This window comes from Diuraphis noxia, unplaced genomic scaffold (assembly GCF_037042655.1).
Source record: "Diuraphis noxia isolate RWA-SAM2 unplaced genomic scaffold, SU_Dnox_SAM2 contig0005, whole genome shotgun sequence".
NCBI classification, from domain to species: Eukaryota; Metazoa; Arthropoda; class Insecta; order Hemiptera; family Aphididae; genus Diuraphis; species Diuraphis noxia.
In genome coordinates this window covers 38,432,925-38,450,896 of record NW_028301715.1, presented here as the reverse complement: position 1 = coordinate 38,450,896, position 17,972 = coordinate 38,432,925, and the positions used below count along the sequence as shown (strand labels likewise).

The following is a 17,972-nucleotide window of genomic DNA, read 5'->3' as shown; positions in this document are numbered from 1 at the left end:
TTTTATTTCGTCCTCTTTAGGAACGCCAAAAAGAGTTTTGGACGCACAATGTGACTCGTGAATTGCACAATAATTAGGCATAATGACCAAAAAGGCAATAAACGTAATTGAATATCCACAAAACCAATTATCAAACACAGACTACAGTGATGAGATTTCGTTTAAAAGATAATACATAAACATAACATTGTCATTTAATTATTATATAGATAGAGTATGAGATCAGTGAATCGTGATTATAATAATTGAGTTACTTATTAACTCAATTATATTATATTTATTATTGAAAATGCAATAATTTAATATTATGGCGAGAAATGGGAATATTTTAATACTGTAGTACCAATTAACAACCACCAAGAGCGTTAGTAGTAGTTCACTTTTTCGTTTGTTAGATAAGAACTCTCGTATACCGCCTTCTAACATTGCGTAGTATAGCCCGATGTGCAACCATTCTATCTTAAGCCGTGGTCACGGTTTAAGATAGAATTCTATCTTAAACCGTGATAGTAGTATACTAATTAATGATAATATACCATAGGTAATAGTTTATCTTTTCACAGTTTATTGTGAGGTTTATTGCAACTTATTTTATTATTTTAAGTTACTATTTTTATTCTTTCGAAATGGCATCTTCGAATGAAGAAATAAGTTTTAACGATGAATTTGATTCCGATGAAGAAATGTTTTCTAATGATGAAATTGATAGTGAAGAATTTGGTTCAGATATTGAAATGAAATCTGGTGAAGAATTTGGTTCTGACGACGAAGAAAACTACTCTGACAATGGTTTAAGGTATGAGTGTAGCGTTTTTAATAACGGTACCGCAATAATTATTGTGCTTTTTATAGTAACTGTAAAATAAAATTGTAGTTCATTATTAAAATGACTAGTGTTTATCGACTAATACTACGCGTTTGGTCTTAACTAATGAAAAATAGGTATAAGCTAAATTGTAAAAAAAAAAAATGGAGTTTTTATTGTATCGTATAGGTCAAAGTTTATATAAATCTGTTAACAGAACCTTAAGGTGATAGGAGTATAGGTTTTAAATATAAAATTGATATTTCCTAATAGGAAAATAATAAATATAATATATATATAAATAATATAATAATAATAATAAAATAATATAATCCTATAATCTTATAGGACAGGTAAAACATCTTATTTCCTATTTGTATTAGCTACAAGTTTAAGCTACTGTACATTTCTGTTTTGTGTAAGATTACATTTACATATTTATATATACATTACATTTGTTACATATTTGCGCCTATGAAATCGCCTCCTGTGCTTGCTTCAGTTTTTGAAGCAATACATAAAAATGCGAGGGTAACCTAAAATTAAATTAATGTGTTTTTAACATATTAACAAAAATACAAACAATATAACATACAAATCATTTTTATTTTGAAATTACCTATTTTTAATAATTTACATGGATAAAAAAATGTCAAAATAATATGGTTTAGGTTCTTACAAAATAAGTCAAAAGTAAATAAGTTCCATACATTATCATTTTAACCGGTATTCTACTGCTACGTGCGTGACGATTAATATTACAAATATTTATTATTTAGTAATTACAAAATATGTTTATCATACATAATGTATAAATTAATTATATACATGCTGTTACTTATGACTTTATTAGTTATCTTTCTGATCTTCACTTTCATCGCTGTCGTCGGGGTTAGTCGTCTTAATTAATGATTTCAATATTTTATCCCTCAAGATCTCTTTTACGTAATCTTCGTCTTGTATTTTGTGGCTAAGTGTCACACAAATTTTCCATTCATCAATAGTCTCCGCATTTAACGTATCATAAACCGATTTCTCGACATCTTCAACTTTTAAGGTTGTATTTTGTTCAAAACATTTTTCTTTTACTCGTGTCCATAAAAGATTGATAGGATTATATTGATAGTGATATTGCGGTAGCTGTACAACTTCATGTCCCATTAATAACGCAATTTCATTCAATTCGTTTTTTCTCTCTCCTGGTATTATCTGTTTGACTCTTTCGCGTAACTCTTGTGACGTTTCCAGTGGCGAAAACTTGACACCTTTTTCGTGTAGCCATATTTTTTGAAGGCTGATTTTGCTTTCTTTACTCTTAAGGTAATTTTTCGAATAGACCCAGTTGTACCAAGTGTTATCCACGACGATAACACTAGGTTCTTTCAAGTCGTGTAGAATTTGAATGAACCAGTCTTTAATTTTTATGGAGTTTATTTGAGAGTGATGGTCTTCTGATAAACCCGACTTATAACGAAATACTAATTGTGAATCCTTCAAAAACCCATACGAACTCGAACCCGCATGGTAAATAATGAGTCGATCAACTTTGCCTATAGGTAATTCAAGCTCGTTTAAATAAACGACTTGTCGAACATCATTATTTTTACGCAAATTAACCATTTTTTTTAAAAACTGTACACGCATTAAAACAGTGTCATTTTCCTCCATTATAAACCGTCGGCCGTCAATACATTTTCTGCACTTGAAATTTAGCGATTTCAAAATTCTCCATAAAGATGTTTTAGATCCTTTATAACCAGTTTTTTCATGAAACTTTGATAAAATGTTTAGTGACGTAGGGAATTCGCCCCGGTCATAAAATTCAAGAACGGTTCGCCGTAAAACGTCTTTGTCAAAGTCACTGATATCCGTTGCATATTTAATACGTTTATATGTTTTACGAGGGGAGGTAAAACAGGGTTCAGTTTTTGAGTCTGTGGGTGCTTTAGAACCTTCCGATGTTATCCGTTTTATCGTCGATAAACTGATACCACAAGCTTCTGATGTTTTTTTTTGTGCTTGAATAAAAAATTTAGCTACTTCGGGTTGAGAGGAGTCCGTGGATAATTTTTTGAAATAAGAATAAACGTTAAAAATAATGTTTTTTGTTTGAGCTTGAATGTCATGGCGTTGGCGGGAAGACATTTAAAAAAAAATAGCAATAACAACACAGCGCGGTAACGTATATAGTAACTAGGAATGAGAACGGCAAGTGGCTAGGTTAGGTTGCGTCAAAAGCATGGACTGCACTACTGCAGTGGCTCTGTATAAAACATTGACATAATAGAATGGACTGCGCTTTCCTATGTTCACAACACGGGAATCAGTCGGCCTACATTGAGCGAGAGAGATACACAGATTTGTGGGCATTCATGGAATACAAATTAAATTTCATGGAATAAACAGTTAAGCGGAAATATTTAAAGTAGACTTAATTCAGAATCATTGGCATTATTAGGGCAGAATAATATGACTGCAGACTTGTTGCATTCTATTATGTCTATGGTACAAAAGCGTACACACTGTAAATAATAATTATATACATGCATAGATAATATATTATCTATGTATACATGTGTTATGTATTATGCGCACGATTGAATGCCACAGGTGGTTTAAACATTCCTGGACAATATTATAATAATATAATATTATATTATTATTTATTTTACGCTTAATGATCAGGTTGGGTTATGAAACAAAAAATTAATACTTAACGCTGCTCCTCAATACTGCGAATCGTATTTTCTGAAAAATAGGCGTTGTGATTGGTTGAATTTTGCAGTTAGTTAGCAGTATTCAAAAATTTAAACTACCATAGTATATTGAATCCTACACTGAGCAGTGAGCACTTAGCAATTATATTAGTGATAGACGATAGTCGATTCGCGTCTCGCGATCGCTTGAAGTTTGGCGTTGAGCCGTTGAGTGAGTCGTTGATGCTATAAACGTTTGCCTTGACATTCGCTTAATGTTTTTACGAACGAATTTTTTTTGATACAATAAACGATGCCGAAATGTATGAATTGTTTACTAAATAATCCCTTTTAATGTGTGATTATAATATAATAATAATGTTTAATTTATTATATTAAATATTATTTCATACCAAAATGATTTAAACTACTTTTTAAAACATATCAAAAACCAAAAAATAAAAATAATATTTTTGAAATTAATATAATAAATAATAAGTGCGTTTTCGCAGAAAATAGAGATACAGACTACCGAGGGAAAACGTTACAGTTTGCTCGACTTTGCCAATTGTTTACTGATATGGCAATATGGCATATCAAATTCGTTCATCGCCAAAACGCGTTTTGGTCTAAAAGTGATAAGTTTACTGGTAACTGGTAAGTGGTGGTGACTGGTATAAAATGAAATGATGTTCCAAATTAAAATATCCGTGTGTTCTTAAATTCAGTAGATTGATTGGAGTTTAGGAACACCTTTTTGGAGCAAATAAATAACAGTGAGCAGTGAGCACTGAGCATAATTAATAATTATACATAGTACATAGAGGAACCTGAGGAACAAAATTGTATTACTAATTCCATGGATTGATAACATTAACGTAAAGTGTAGTACCAGTTACCACTACCAGAGAATATATTAATATATATAGGTACATTTCTCATCATAATCTTTTGATCGTAGCCCGTAGGTATTTGAAAAAGATAGTAGATACGCCAATGCCATTGTGACTTGGTGACAATTTGTATTTGATTTTGATGTAAAAACTAAAAAGCACCATTTGGCACTAATTATTATTACACATATAAAAAAGAATTATTAATTTGCACTTTAATGATTATGAAATTTGATTAAATTATAGTGTAATCACTGTAATCACAGAATAATAATAATAATGTGTAGCTGTCACAGCAAATTCGCAAAAAAAATGATGTCATAATTTTATTGTTATATATACTATGTTATAAATTCCCATCATCATTAATATATTATTTTAGTAATATGCCCTAATTAATAAAAGCATTTGAATTGGGTATAAAATTTTATCAATATGGAAATCATTTAAAAATATGAAAAACTCAGCAGGGGTTGATAAAACTGAATCAACAATCAGTGCCGTAGAAACCGCGGTGCGGGCGGTTCATAGGTTCATTGCACCGGGGCCCCGCGTTGCAATTTCTAATATGAGGCCCATACTTAAATAAAATAATATAAGAATTAAGAATCTATACTAATAACAATATTCTTAATAAGTTCATAATATAATGATAATGCCGTTAACATTTTGTTATTTTAGTATAATATAGTACCGCCAGGCGCCAGGCTTCAAATTAGCACTCCCAGTTTCCATATAATAACATATAATAATATAATTATTTTTAAATGTTTTGAATACATAATATATTATGTAGGTACAGTATACTTGCTTAATAGCTTAAATAAATAAAGAGTACTGATTACATTAACATTTATACAATTTCAACTTTATTATTAGTTATTTTAATATTTGTCTATACAAAGTATTGAAGAAAAATTGATTAACATTTTAATTAATATTATATTAGTATTACAATTAAAAAATTCAGAATATAAATAAGTACAAATTTAAAATTATTGTAATGCAGTTTATTTTATTATTAGTGGGGTTGTGAACTGTGGGGGGCTAAGCCTCCCACGAATCTGTGTACCATCAATTATATCAGCACCCCCTGCATTCACACCCAATGTGCGCCTTTAAAGGGGACACAGATTAAATTTGCACTGGGGCCCATCTATTTCTAGCTATGGCATTGTCAACAATGAGTGAAAACAGCCAACAGGCAATATTTTAAAGGACATATAATTAAATTATACAAACTCTACAAAAAATATATGTAAATAACTTACTAGGGGGGGGGGGGGGGGTGGAGAATTAATTGTTGATTTATTTTTGACCACGATATACTGGTTGGCATAGTGTTATAATTACGCGGAAAGCTCATAGGTGGTACGTGAAGAAAATCTACCTTTATAAAAAATTAATTTATTAACAAAATTCTATACATAACACATAAACGTATACATTATTAATAAGCGAAAAAATTGTCAGGTGGTACGTAAAAATTTTCAAATTGTGTAGGTGGTACGTGACTATAAAAAGGTTGAGAACCGCTGGTCTAAGGCAGTGGTGTATCCAGTATTTTTTTTCGGGAAGGTTAAAGAAATATAACATTAAATTGTGTTGAATATTATTTATGACGTGTCGATCGATCATTAAATTAATTAAATATTGAATAATTTTCGGGGGGTTAATCCCCCCCCCCCAGAAATGCCACTGGTCTAATGTGTTAGTAACAAAATATAATTTAGTAGAATGTTGAAAAAGTTAGTTAGTAGTAGGAGCAAACAGGAGAAAATAGTTTTAACCACGATGTAGAGAAGATCTTCTATTCTTCTCTACATTGTGATTTTAACACAAAATTCCATTGATCTCGCTCTTTCGGTACTTTTGTGAAAATGCGCTTACGGGCTTAATTATTTGTTTGGTTAGATTTATAGTTATTCCAAGTTTTCTTAATGTATCTATATTTATGTTTTAGTACACAGAATATTGCCAAGCCTTTAACAGACATGGAAAAGGCCAAAGTTGTTGTTGCACATAAAGGTAAATGATACAACTCATGGTTTGATATTATAAATTAAGTATATAAATAATGTTATTTTCTTTCTAGAGTTTTATGATAATCTATTACTCCTTCGGATAAAACTTCAAAAATGTCTTTCACTTGCCAATACCCTTCCACAAGACTTGGACAAAATTAATAAGGAAGACAAGGAAGAATGCGCCTATGACACTGTAAAAGATTTAGAACAGTATTTGATAATGGTGGTAAAATATCAAACAGATTTACTTGCTAAGAATCAAAATGTCAAAATGATGTAAGTTTTAAATATAAAGTACTAACTTAACAATTATATAGAATAAATCTAGTTTAGTTACTTCATATTTTTTCCATCAAATGTTTATGATTTAAATAAAATTTCTTATTTATATTGTGTAATGCATACATTTATGGTCTATCAATATGTTACGGGTATAGTCATACTAGGTATGGTATTCAGTCTTCTTTAAATCAAAGATGTACTAAAATAACAAGATTGTACAGATATCAAACATATCAATAATTTAAAATTTAAATTGATCTATAACAAATTTTTTTAATGACTAAGGGGAGATATTTTAGCAGGTGCATCATTAAGAGCGGACTATTTTTTTCTGAAATTTTATAAAAATTGAAAATATTAAAATTTTAATTAAAACTTAGTAATTATCAAATATTTTTCAGTCTTTTGTTGGTATGTGGAGTAAAACGTGCACTATATTTTTTGTTTTATTTTGTAAATAGTTAATAGCATATTTAGCAGGAAGTGTAGTGCAATGATTTAACTCCTTATTATAAGTATTATATATTGGGTATTTAATAAAATAATATGCCTCAAGTTGGTCCTTCCTGGTATAAAATCCTAGTGTCACCATTGCATTTCAGACACTATTACTTAATGGCTTATCTTTAACTTTGGTTTTATATCACTCGCTGTGACTATTAGATTTTAGTGACACTCTTGATTAGTGGTGTTGAGATTCTTGTCTCTTACGACTTTATTATCAATTTTGATTTTCTATAGCTGTAGTCCCTGTAACTATTATATTTTAGTTGTGCTCATTCATATCTATTAAAAATACACTAATTAATTCTGATATATTTATTCCTTCCTGAAAGCCATAAATTAATTAGGTAAAAAGATAAACACTACTAAGTAAATCACATCTGTGATAATCAAGCTTATGTATTTTCCTCTAAAAATCATGTACTATAGCTGGCTGGTAGAATGCATCCTGTTAGAGTCAGTAATAATAAAAAAACTTTGAAGTTATAATATATTATATGTTTTTAATTTTATATTTTCTGAAAATACAAGTATGTAAATTTATAATACTGGATTTATTCTATATTGTATTAATTAATCTTATTAAGAGGACCCCACACCTGTATGTGTTGTCTCCGTCTTACAAATGTATAACATAGCAAAATCTCTTTAGCGCAGGACTACTTTTCTCTCTCAATATTTATAATAGAATTTTCAAAATTTCACAACACATAGGTAAGAACTTTATCTGTGTCATAGCGTCGTTATTTTTTTTTGATAGCACAAACCAATAATTTAAAGTAATTTAATGAAAAAATAAATGTATTTTCTTAAGCTTATAACTTTAATTATATTTATGTTATCAAAAAAATAACGATGCTATGACACAGATAAAGTTCTTACCTATGTGTTGTGGAATTTTGGTAATTCTACTATAAATACAAAGGGAGTAAAGTTGTCCCGCGCTAAACAGATTTTGCTATGTTATACGTTTGTAAGACGGAGACAACACATGTGGGTGTGGCGTCCTCTTAATTCACTTGTGCAAGATTTCTTTAGACATTTGTGGTGTATTATACTTGATTTATCATAAAAACCTTATTACATGGTACAATATTATTTATGTGAATTATCTTTATAGTGATAAAGATAAAGCTACTACGTTGACCAATAAACTAAATCATAAAGACTTTGAGCATGTCTTGCAAGCACATCATGAAATATTCAAACCTTATAGAGATGAGACAATACAATTTTGGAATGAACGGACGAAGCTCGCATCAGGAAAAGCTGCAAAATCAGATTTCTCTGCTTTTGACCAACCTACATTATTACAAATTGATCAAATAATGGCTGATAAGAATAGGTTAATTGAACGTACTCAAATCAAGCGATCCAAATATTGCATTGTTGGTAATCCAGAATCAATAAACACTGATATTGATCAGGAAATATTTGATGATGATGATTTCTATCACAAACTGCTTAGGGACTATATTGAAAATAAAACTGCTGACGTTTCAGATTCAACTCAACTAGGAAAGTAAGTTATTAGTATAAGTTGATAAAAATAACTTTATAAATAATCGTATAGAAATTAAAAAAAAAAAAACAATGATTTTCAGACAATGGTTACAATTACAAAAATTGAGGAGTAAAATGAAGCGTAAAGTTGATACCAGATCAACTAAAGGAAGGAAGCTTAGGTATACTGTTCATACAAAATTGATGAATTTCATGGCACCCAATGACCAATCTTCATGGTCTGATGAAGCTAAACAGGATTTATACAATTCTTTATTTGGTAAAAAAAATACTTGTTGACATTTGATGCAATAAATTAAATTTATTCTCACTATATTTTTTGTTATTACTTCATTAGTTTTTTCATAAAATTCTGTAATTTGAAATCAATATTTTTACTCCGTTTTGTTCAACATTTAGGTAGGTTTTAGGTTATTTGTTTATTTCTTGGGTAATCATAAACTTAAGATATTACAAAGGTTACTTTGTTATTGATTTCTATGTTCAATGTATTATTAATAATTAGGTAACTAATCCTGAACATCCTAATTTTGTCTAAAAACATGTTTACTGTTTAAAACTTTAGTAGAGAATAAAAATAAAGAAATTGTTGGTGTTAGTTGGGCAGATTCTTCTTCAAGTCACTCTTTTAATATACTTCCAGTATGGCAGTATCTTAAATTATGCTTATCATACTTACTGTTCTATAGATTTTTTCAGGTGCCGATTGGTATTAAATTTCTTAGCGGGCCAACAAATATTTTAGGCCACTTATATCACATACTAGTCACTAACATCAGGATAGTTTTTAAAATATAATTATGTTAATTCTTCTCCTAATTATTATTGTGTGGCTTCTTTTCCATTTAATAAAAAAACGAATCAAAAGTTTTACATCCATATTTTCTTACCTTCTAAGCATGGGACTGGCCCCATTTGACATGTTAAGTTGGTTCTTGGTTAACTAGACAAGTCCAGTTACATACAGGATGGGTGAGGGTCAGTAATTACTGGGTGGCTACCTTCGGAGTCCTGACGCCACCACTCACAAGATGTCGCGCTGTTATCTCAGAATCGAACCTAGGTAGGACCATGCATGCCAGAACATTAGTTCAGACCCATTAGGCCATAGATGACTCCCTGCCTTTCCATTTTTTTTTTTAAACAGCTTAGTAGCCTTTATTTTTTAATTAAACAGATTTTACTTGTTTTTAGTCATGTTATATAACCATATTATATCAAACTATCAAAGAAGTCTATAAATAATAATAACTTTTATTGTGAATTAATCTCTAGGTTAAGATACTCCATACCACGAGAGAAGTCACTCGTGTCCTGACCAAAACGAATCAAATTCGCGTATGTATTCACGCTACAGCGCAAACTGTAGAGGAAAATGTGGGGGGAAACGGAGCCTAGTATCGCTAGCTGTCGTCAGTCTGCATGCGCGAAACGGGTTCCTTCTTTAGTGGCACGGAATATAGATCTTAAATCAATCAATCTTTGATATGATTACACTAAATCAACAGAATATTATTTTATATACATGGAGCACACATTCATGTGCTCCACCTGTCAAGAGAAACAGTGCTCTGAAACATTTATATGAATTTTTAGATTTATATTAAGTTTTTATAAAAGTATAAAAAGATTTTAAAAAGTAGTTGTATTATTTAATTAAATTAAGTACAACTTATAATCATCAAATTAAAATTATTATTAATACGTGAAAATAAACATTTAAAATTTAATCTCAGGAAGAGCTGGTAAAATACTTTTATTTAAATCCTTGAAATAACTATGTTGAAGTGAATCTCTTGCATTGATTCGTTTGCTTGGGTCATACACCAACATTTGCTAATAAAACAATTGAAATCCATCAAGCACAAAATAAAATAAGTTAGTTATTTGAAATTACCCGCATTAAGTCCACACCACCAGAACTAAGGTTTTTAACTGAATCGGCTAACATATTATCACTCCATTTCGGAAAAGTTGGCTTATAATCCTTAAGATCAGAAACACCTGGCCAAGTATCTTCGGTTGGAGTAGTCAAAATCCTTTAAAATTAAATTAATTTTGTTAAAAAGAACTGAAATACATTGATAAATCATTATTTCAATTTTAAGTCATATATGGAACAAATCGATTTTGTAATGTTGTTACTGATATTCATTGACTATTAATGTAGAAAAATAGTGGAATGTCTTGTTATACAATACTTAGGTGCTTTGTGATGATTTTTTATATATAAAAAGTAATAAGATTGATGCCCATGTTTGAGTATCTAGTAATCTGTCATCTATGGTAAATATTAGTTAAGATTATTTTGGATCATGGAAAGATTAGAAGTCATAATTCAAACAATCAAAATATGTATGTTATAAACTTGTAACTAAGGGTATTAAATAAAATAATATTTTAAGAGGCTACATATTATATATAATTATTAAATAGAAATAGAAAAACAAAATGAGATAATTTAGAACACAAGCATACGCTTACAGGAGATAGTTCAATCAACTTAATGTTTTATTCAATTTGTAATTTGTGCAAATATTTCTTATATAATATTAAAAAAAAAATTATCACAAGGTAGTAATAACATATTTTAAAGAAAATACTTGTAACAGAACATTAATTCAATGAAAGACATTAAAAAAATATATTTTATAGTAAAATGGTAGTATTACACTAAAAACAAGAAAATATAATTTAACAATAAAAAAAAGATGATTAGGCATCAAGGATTGGTCCAGATATTAATTTTTAATTACCTTTGTTAATTCCTTATTTTTATCTCAAAAACCACACAACAGATATAATTTACCTGAAAATACGAAACAATTGATCAATTTCTGAATCTCCCTGAAATAATGGTTTTCCTTGTGCCATTTCTGCAAATATACATCCAATGGACCAAACATCAATTGGGCAGCCGTAACGTTGTGTGTTTAACAATACCTCAGGAGCTCTGTACCATAGTGTTACTACCTAAAATTTTTATATCTTAGTATTACTTACAATATTCAATTGATAAATACTGGAGCTCATTCATTAAAAAACAATTGAACTATATGAAATAACTATGTCACTAAAAATGTTCAAATAAATATGTGGTTTCTTATAGTAAATAAATTGGACAGATAAAACAAATGAAATCATTAACTAGGTTCTTAATATAACAATTAACTAGAAATATTTACTTAATATTTATAAATACCTCATGAGTGTACACACGTATAGGCAAACCAAAAGTACGGCCTAAACCAAAATCAGCAACCTTCAGTATATTATGTTTAGTGTCGATTAAGATATTTTGTGGTTTAAGATCTCTATGTAAAATTCGTCTCACATGGCAAAAGTATATAGCAACTAATAACTGTAGAAAATTGAAGATTTTAAAAATAATATTTTATTTAGGTATTGTCTTTCAGGATATAAATAATAATTACCTGATAAGTGAATGACTTTGTAGTAATTTCATCTAAATGTTTTTTAGGCCTTGAATCAATAAATTTTTTTAAATCCATAGGAACAAACTCAAATACAAGATACAATCTTGAATCGTCCATAAGAATTTCACGCAAACTATATAAAATGCCAATATTATAAGTGTAAACACTAAGTACATGTGAGTAAATTTGATATCTAAAATAACATTACTTCACAATATTAGGATGATTGAGTTCCTTCAAAATACTAATTTCTCGTATTGCTGTAGCAGGTATACCTTCATCTTCCATTTCCATGCGTATCTTTTTCACAGCGACAATTTCTTTTGATGAAAGTTCCATACATTTGTATACAACACCATATGTTCCTTCTCCAATTTTTTCCAGTTTATCATAATTGTCCATTATAATGACTCTAAAAAAAATATGTAGGTAGATATTTAATTGAGTACCTCACTTAGACAGTTCTATGTTGATTGCGCTTGTTAACATTATTATAACCACCATATTAATGCTAGGAGAAAATTAAAATGTATACATTATACCATAATATTAAATACAAATATATTATCTGATATCAAATCATATCTCCTCATTCTATCCTTTGTTCTAAAAGCATTTATTGCTAATCAATCCATATATGTAATATTAAGTTATTTTAATAATCTTGTTATCCTTATAAATTTGTATAAAGCCAATAAAAATATGTAAAAACCTTAAAACCCGCTCTCTATTCATAAGCAGATTATATTATACAGTAATATTTTAATCTATGATAAGTATTTATATCAATATTAGAATGCTTTTAAACCTAAAATATATTAAAAATAGTTTTGACACCTATGTACTCACTGCACTTATAAGTATATTTTAAATGCTAACAGTATCTGGTTGTATTTTAAATGGGTGAAGTAACAAAATTATGAAGTCAAATCACTTTATAGTCGGAGATAAATGTTAATTTATAAATTATTCACATTTGAGGGCAGAAAGAATGTATTAACAAGTAGAGACGAAAGATAAGTTGAGCTTCCAAAATCTTGGACCAACCAAACTACCTAAATTCCAAAACTGAGACATTAGGCTGATTGTCATGCGTTCAATGGCAATAATCATACTTGAAACTCACTAAGTTAAACCAGTGTGATAAATAATTCACCAGGAAGTTTGAACTGAGCCATAATTAAAAATTTTATTATCTCAGTGAGGGATAATTTTAAACTAGTAACTACATTTTGGGGTCGTGGGGCGGGGAATAGCATAACTGCCATTTAGACAGACGGATAATCTTACATTTAACCTTATTAGTTAAAGTAACAAGTATAGTAACTCCGAGAGTAACTCCCTTCGCCTACTGACTCTGGTCACCCAAACCCCCTAAAATAGCCAATCTCTGGGGAGAGACTATATTATTATGGAGATTACTGATTAGATAGTAATACACCATTTAACATATCATTATGCCAAGTGCCAAAATTAACTTGATCGTGTGTGACAAACGCAGGTAAGTAACATCTATTTAGGTATAAAAACAAGTGAAGTAAATAAGTAGTTATGACGTTACATCACAATAACTTTGAAACTAAATCTGATTGCACCATTAATATGGGTACGTAAGTTTCAAGAAATAAGATCAGTACAATAACGTAAGGTCGCGCTTATGCGTAAAACACAGTTAATCAGAAACTTTCAAAGGCTATAACTTCGAAACTAAGTCCTACTGACAAATTCTGTTTGGACCATTGTTTTTAAATAGTTAATAAAAATTCAAAAAAAAATAAAAAATTTGAAAAATTTACAAGTTGTGATAGAGTGAATTTTGACTGGAAATGCATAGGTGAGCGCGAGTCCAGCTTAAATAAAACTATTTTCGAATTAGCGACGGACCTCTACATTACCTATCAAATAGTTTCATAGTTTCTAATTTTATCTATTTCGGCAGGTGTAATAATGAACTATACTTACTTAATTGATTGTTAGCCTGTGAATAAAAATTAAAAATAATTAATAACGGATAAAAAAGTCTATACTCGACACTTAACGGTTAACACTTAAATCTAAAACATTGTATTTACTATTTAATATTTTCTGATTTTTCAAACACAATACCCGTCCTGGCCAACCGATAAAAACGACGGTTAATAAACTACTTTACGTTCCTGCTTGTATTGTTGCCGTATTGCCAGCCTACTGCCACTGCTCAGTGGTTACCAAACCAATGAATGATATTATTTTAAATATTTAAGACAGTTATTTTTAATGAATAAAAACGTACAAATCTCATGATTTCGCATTAAATTATTAGCCATTTAAATTGACATATTGTGTATTTTAAGTTGACTCGAAGTTGGATAAAATTTGGATTTTACAATATACAATTATTGTACAACATAACACGGCGATGGTGTTACCAACTCCTCTTGAACAATGTTAATGGCGGGCATTATTAAAAATGCGAAATTGCGAATTTGAAATTTGAAATTGGATTAGTTTTCAAATTTTCGACCTATGACGTTTAGATGGTTTTAGTGATGTTATATGCTCGCAACTTCTTGACGTGGTTTAAAATAAAATACACTAAACTTCAATATCACCAGTTCTATGGTATCACAGTAGCGTAATAGACATTTTGGCCACGGAGTGACATTTTCAGTATAAAATCCAAATTTTCTCAACCTTAATGGCTAATTAATAAATTATTAGATTATTGACGAGCGTGAGTAAATTGAAGGCAATCTGTGTAAAAATGTTTTTCTTATGACTTAATGTTAAATATGTAATAAAATTACATTTTACAGTTATTTCAGTTGTGTCAAATTGGTGGGAATAGTATAATTAATCGAACAAGATATCGACCGGATTCTCTTTTTGCTCACCAAAAACGATGGCGGATTGCTGAAACGGTAGGTTTTAAATCACCCATAATTTGTTTATTGTATCATTTGAACTAATATAGTAATAACAGAACTGCATTTTTCTCAAAGTTAACTTGAAATCTAATTTTCCACTTTTTAAACATTAAAACATTCCCGTTTTAAGATCTTACAATTTTATGCATTTATTTATTACTTAATAGTCTTAATAAGTCTGTACGTTATAATAAAATAATATTATCATAGATATAAGTTACAGTAATTTAAAAAATACCTAAAACGTGTAGGTAATGTATATAATTTATACTTTAACTAGTTATTTTATACATTACCTGGCATCACTTAGTTAGTATGTCAAATTGTATATAAAATATCATGTACAATATCGTTATTTTACTGTCCATCACAGTCATCACACTAATTATAGTGTTAAATAATACATTAAGATATGCGGCAACTGCGTAGTCACTAAGAACTGATTAGGGTTTTTTAAGTACACTTGTATTAAAAAATGTGATACAAAGTGTTGTCTTTGCAGTTGAAAAAAAAGTGCTATGCAACATTAATGTCACAATTGCATGTACAAATAACTAATTTGTAATTAATTTAATTTAAAATAAATAAAATCTTATAATATATTTTAAATTTTAATGTATTCTATATAGTTGAACGTATATCTAACTAAAATTGTATAGAATAACTAGATTTTCTATGAAATAATTAGTTAGAGTATAATTGTCATATAATTGTCATTTAACTAATATTCGTAGATAATACATGAACGTCATGAACTACCTAGTTATTTCATAAAATAACGGAAGTCAACCATAGACATAATAATATTTATTATGTCTATGAAGTCAACACTTTAACTGTAACATATATTATATTATAAAAATTTTAAAAGGCAACGCTATCTAGCGACAAAAGGGAGCGGTAGTTCTTCGCGTTTAAAACCATCGCATTGTAGATGGGGCTGCCATAATCGTATGAACAAAATAAAATTAATTTTAATCATGATTTAATTTAAGTAAGTTAATAGGCCTAGTATTGGCTATTATACGGTTCGGACGCATCGGCGGCAAAAGCCTCGATCTACAGACATTCATTATTATTAATTATTTATGATGATATAATATTTTAGCTTTGACAATTATTTGTCGTCCCCATTCCCCCTACTATTGAAAGGTTGCCTTAGTCTAACAAAAACTGGAATGACGTCGCTGTATAGTTGCTTACGACTTGTACATTAAAATAATAAACGTCTATATTAATTTTAACACAATTTGTAAGTTTGTAACTATATTGTAATTTGCGTGTAATTAACAACAGTTCATACACATGAAAAATCCAAAGTTTTCTTTATTAAGTACAACAATTTACATTATATATTACATATTATTTAATTTGAAATTTTATTAATTAAATTAAATCAAAAACGAAAAAATTAAATAATATTAATAAAGTAAGCAAATTTCTACAAAATGTAAAAATTTCAATTGACTTTGCTGTAAACAATTTGAAAGAACAGTTTAAGTATCGCGAAAATGGATTTAATGAAGCAAAAGAAGAAGCTATTCATATTTGTAAACAAATTGATATAACACCAGAGTTTAAATCTAAAAGAAGAAGTTTAAAGAAACGAATATTTAGTTATGAAAGCTCTCCTGTATTATGCTCAACAAATGAAGAAGAATGTTTTGTCAATGCTTTTTTTTACCAATATTAGATCAAGGAATTGTATCTATAAATCAATGATTCACCCAATTAGATCATTTTAACAATTATTTTGGATTTCTGTTTGATATTGGTAATCTATCGACGGCTGATTCAAATATAGGTATTGTTAAAATGTTGCCATGATCATGTTACAAATAGGGGAAAACACGGACATTATTGGAGTGGAATTTTATGATGAACTTTGCCTTCTTTCAGAAATAATTGATAAAGGCACCTCACCTTTAAGAGTCTTACAAAAAATCCTTTGCAACAGTGTTGGTGATGTTTATCCTAATGTTGCTATAACAATAAGGATTGTGCTCAGTTACAACAGCAACAGCTGAAAGATCGTTTTCAAAATTAAAGTTGGTAAAAACTTAGGTACCTTAGAACACTAAGTCAAGAGAAAACTAAAAATTTAGCAATAATATCTATTGAACGTGAAATAGTAGATGGATTGTACTTGGATGATGTTATTTGCACATTTTCTGATCTCAAATCAAGAAAAGTTAATTTTTAATTATTGTTATTTCTGTCGTTACCTATAATAAATAATGTTATCAATCTATTATAAAAATATACAGCAATTTAATCATAGATAATAATATATACTTGTGTTTGGTGCTTTGGTGCAAAATGGTTATGTGAGGTACTGGTAAAGGTAATAGGTAAAAATACTTAACGTACTGAATAAGGGTGCCCGCAAAAATGTAAATGAGAGTATGAATTTTTTTTTTGTGGGCCCCTCGCAAATTGTAGGGACGGCCCTGTGCGCGCGTTTCGTATCGACGTCACGCGTCATCGGTGTTATAGGTACTCGTGACTCGTGAGTCGTGTTGAGTTGTGTAAATTAATATTATTATTATTGACTGTTGTGGTTTCATACTTTTGGGGAGTCGTTGCTTGTTATTTCGGACACATATAAAATACACTATTATTTCATAGTGACTAATATCGACGAAGAAACATGTGTCATGTGTGTGAAATATTTATACTTGAATTGAGGTTTATTAGGTACTAAAAATATACCTAATGTACCCAATGCAGGTACTAACTACCAAAATAAAGGATACATTAGTAAATGTGCGTACTTAGAATAATGATCGTAATTAATCGAATAATAGAATGGAAAAAAGGTGATATTTCATATAGATTTGTATGTCATTCCACCGGATCCTCAGATCCAGGATTGGACTGGATTCATTGATAGACTAT

General features: G+C 29.3%; 2 protein-coding genes across 3 annotated transcripts; one reads left to right on the top strand and one right to left on the bottom strand.

Annotated features, from left to right (window-relative positions):
* Positions 1-506: 506 nt before the first annotated feature.
* LOC107165743 (Apoptosis antagonizing transcription factor) lies at positions 507-9,044 on the top strand. The gene is made up of 5 exons (XM_015514119.2): positions 507-796; positions 6,358-6,422; positions 6,490-6,697; positions 8,328-8,729; positions 8,812-9,044. Exons 1-5 carry the CDS (start codon positions 627-629, stop codon positions 9,008-9,010), a joined length of 1,044 nt encoding a protein of 347 aa, XP_015369605.2. The 5' UTR covers positions 507-626; the 3' UTR covers positions 9,011-9,044.
* Positions 9,045-10,361: 1,317 nt separating this feature from the next.
* LOC107165745 (cyclin-dependent kinase 1-like) lies at positions 10,362-14,378 on the bottom strand. Of its 2 annotated transcripts, XM_015514123.2 has the most exons (8): positions 14,241-14,378; positions 14,131-14,146; positions 12,377-12,580; positions 12,166-12,301; positions 11,934-12,092; positions 11,541-11,704; positions 10,629-10,770; positions 10,362-10,567 (listed from the first exon to the last, which is right to left on the bottom strand). In XM_015514123.2, the coding sequence occupies exons 3-8, from the start codon at positions 12,568-12,570 to the stop codon at positions 10,451-10,453; spliced, it is 912 nt and encodes a 303-aa protein (XP_015369609.1). In that variant the 5' UTR covers positions 12,571-12,580; positions 14,131-14,146; positions 14,241-14,378; the 3' UTR covers positions 10,362-10,450. The 2 variants fall into 2 exon arrangements, with proteins under 2 accessions (XP_015369609.1, XP_015369608.1); XM_015514122.2 differs by having other exon boundaries at positions 14,131-14,320.
* Positions 14,379-17,972: the final 3,594 nt, after the last annotated feature.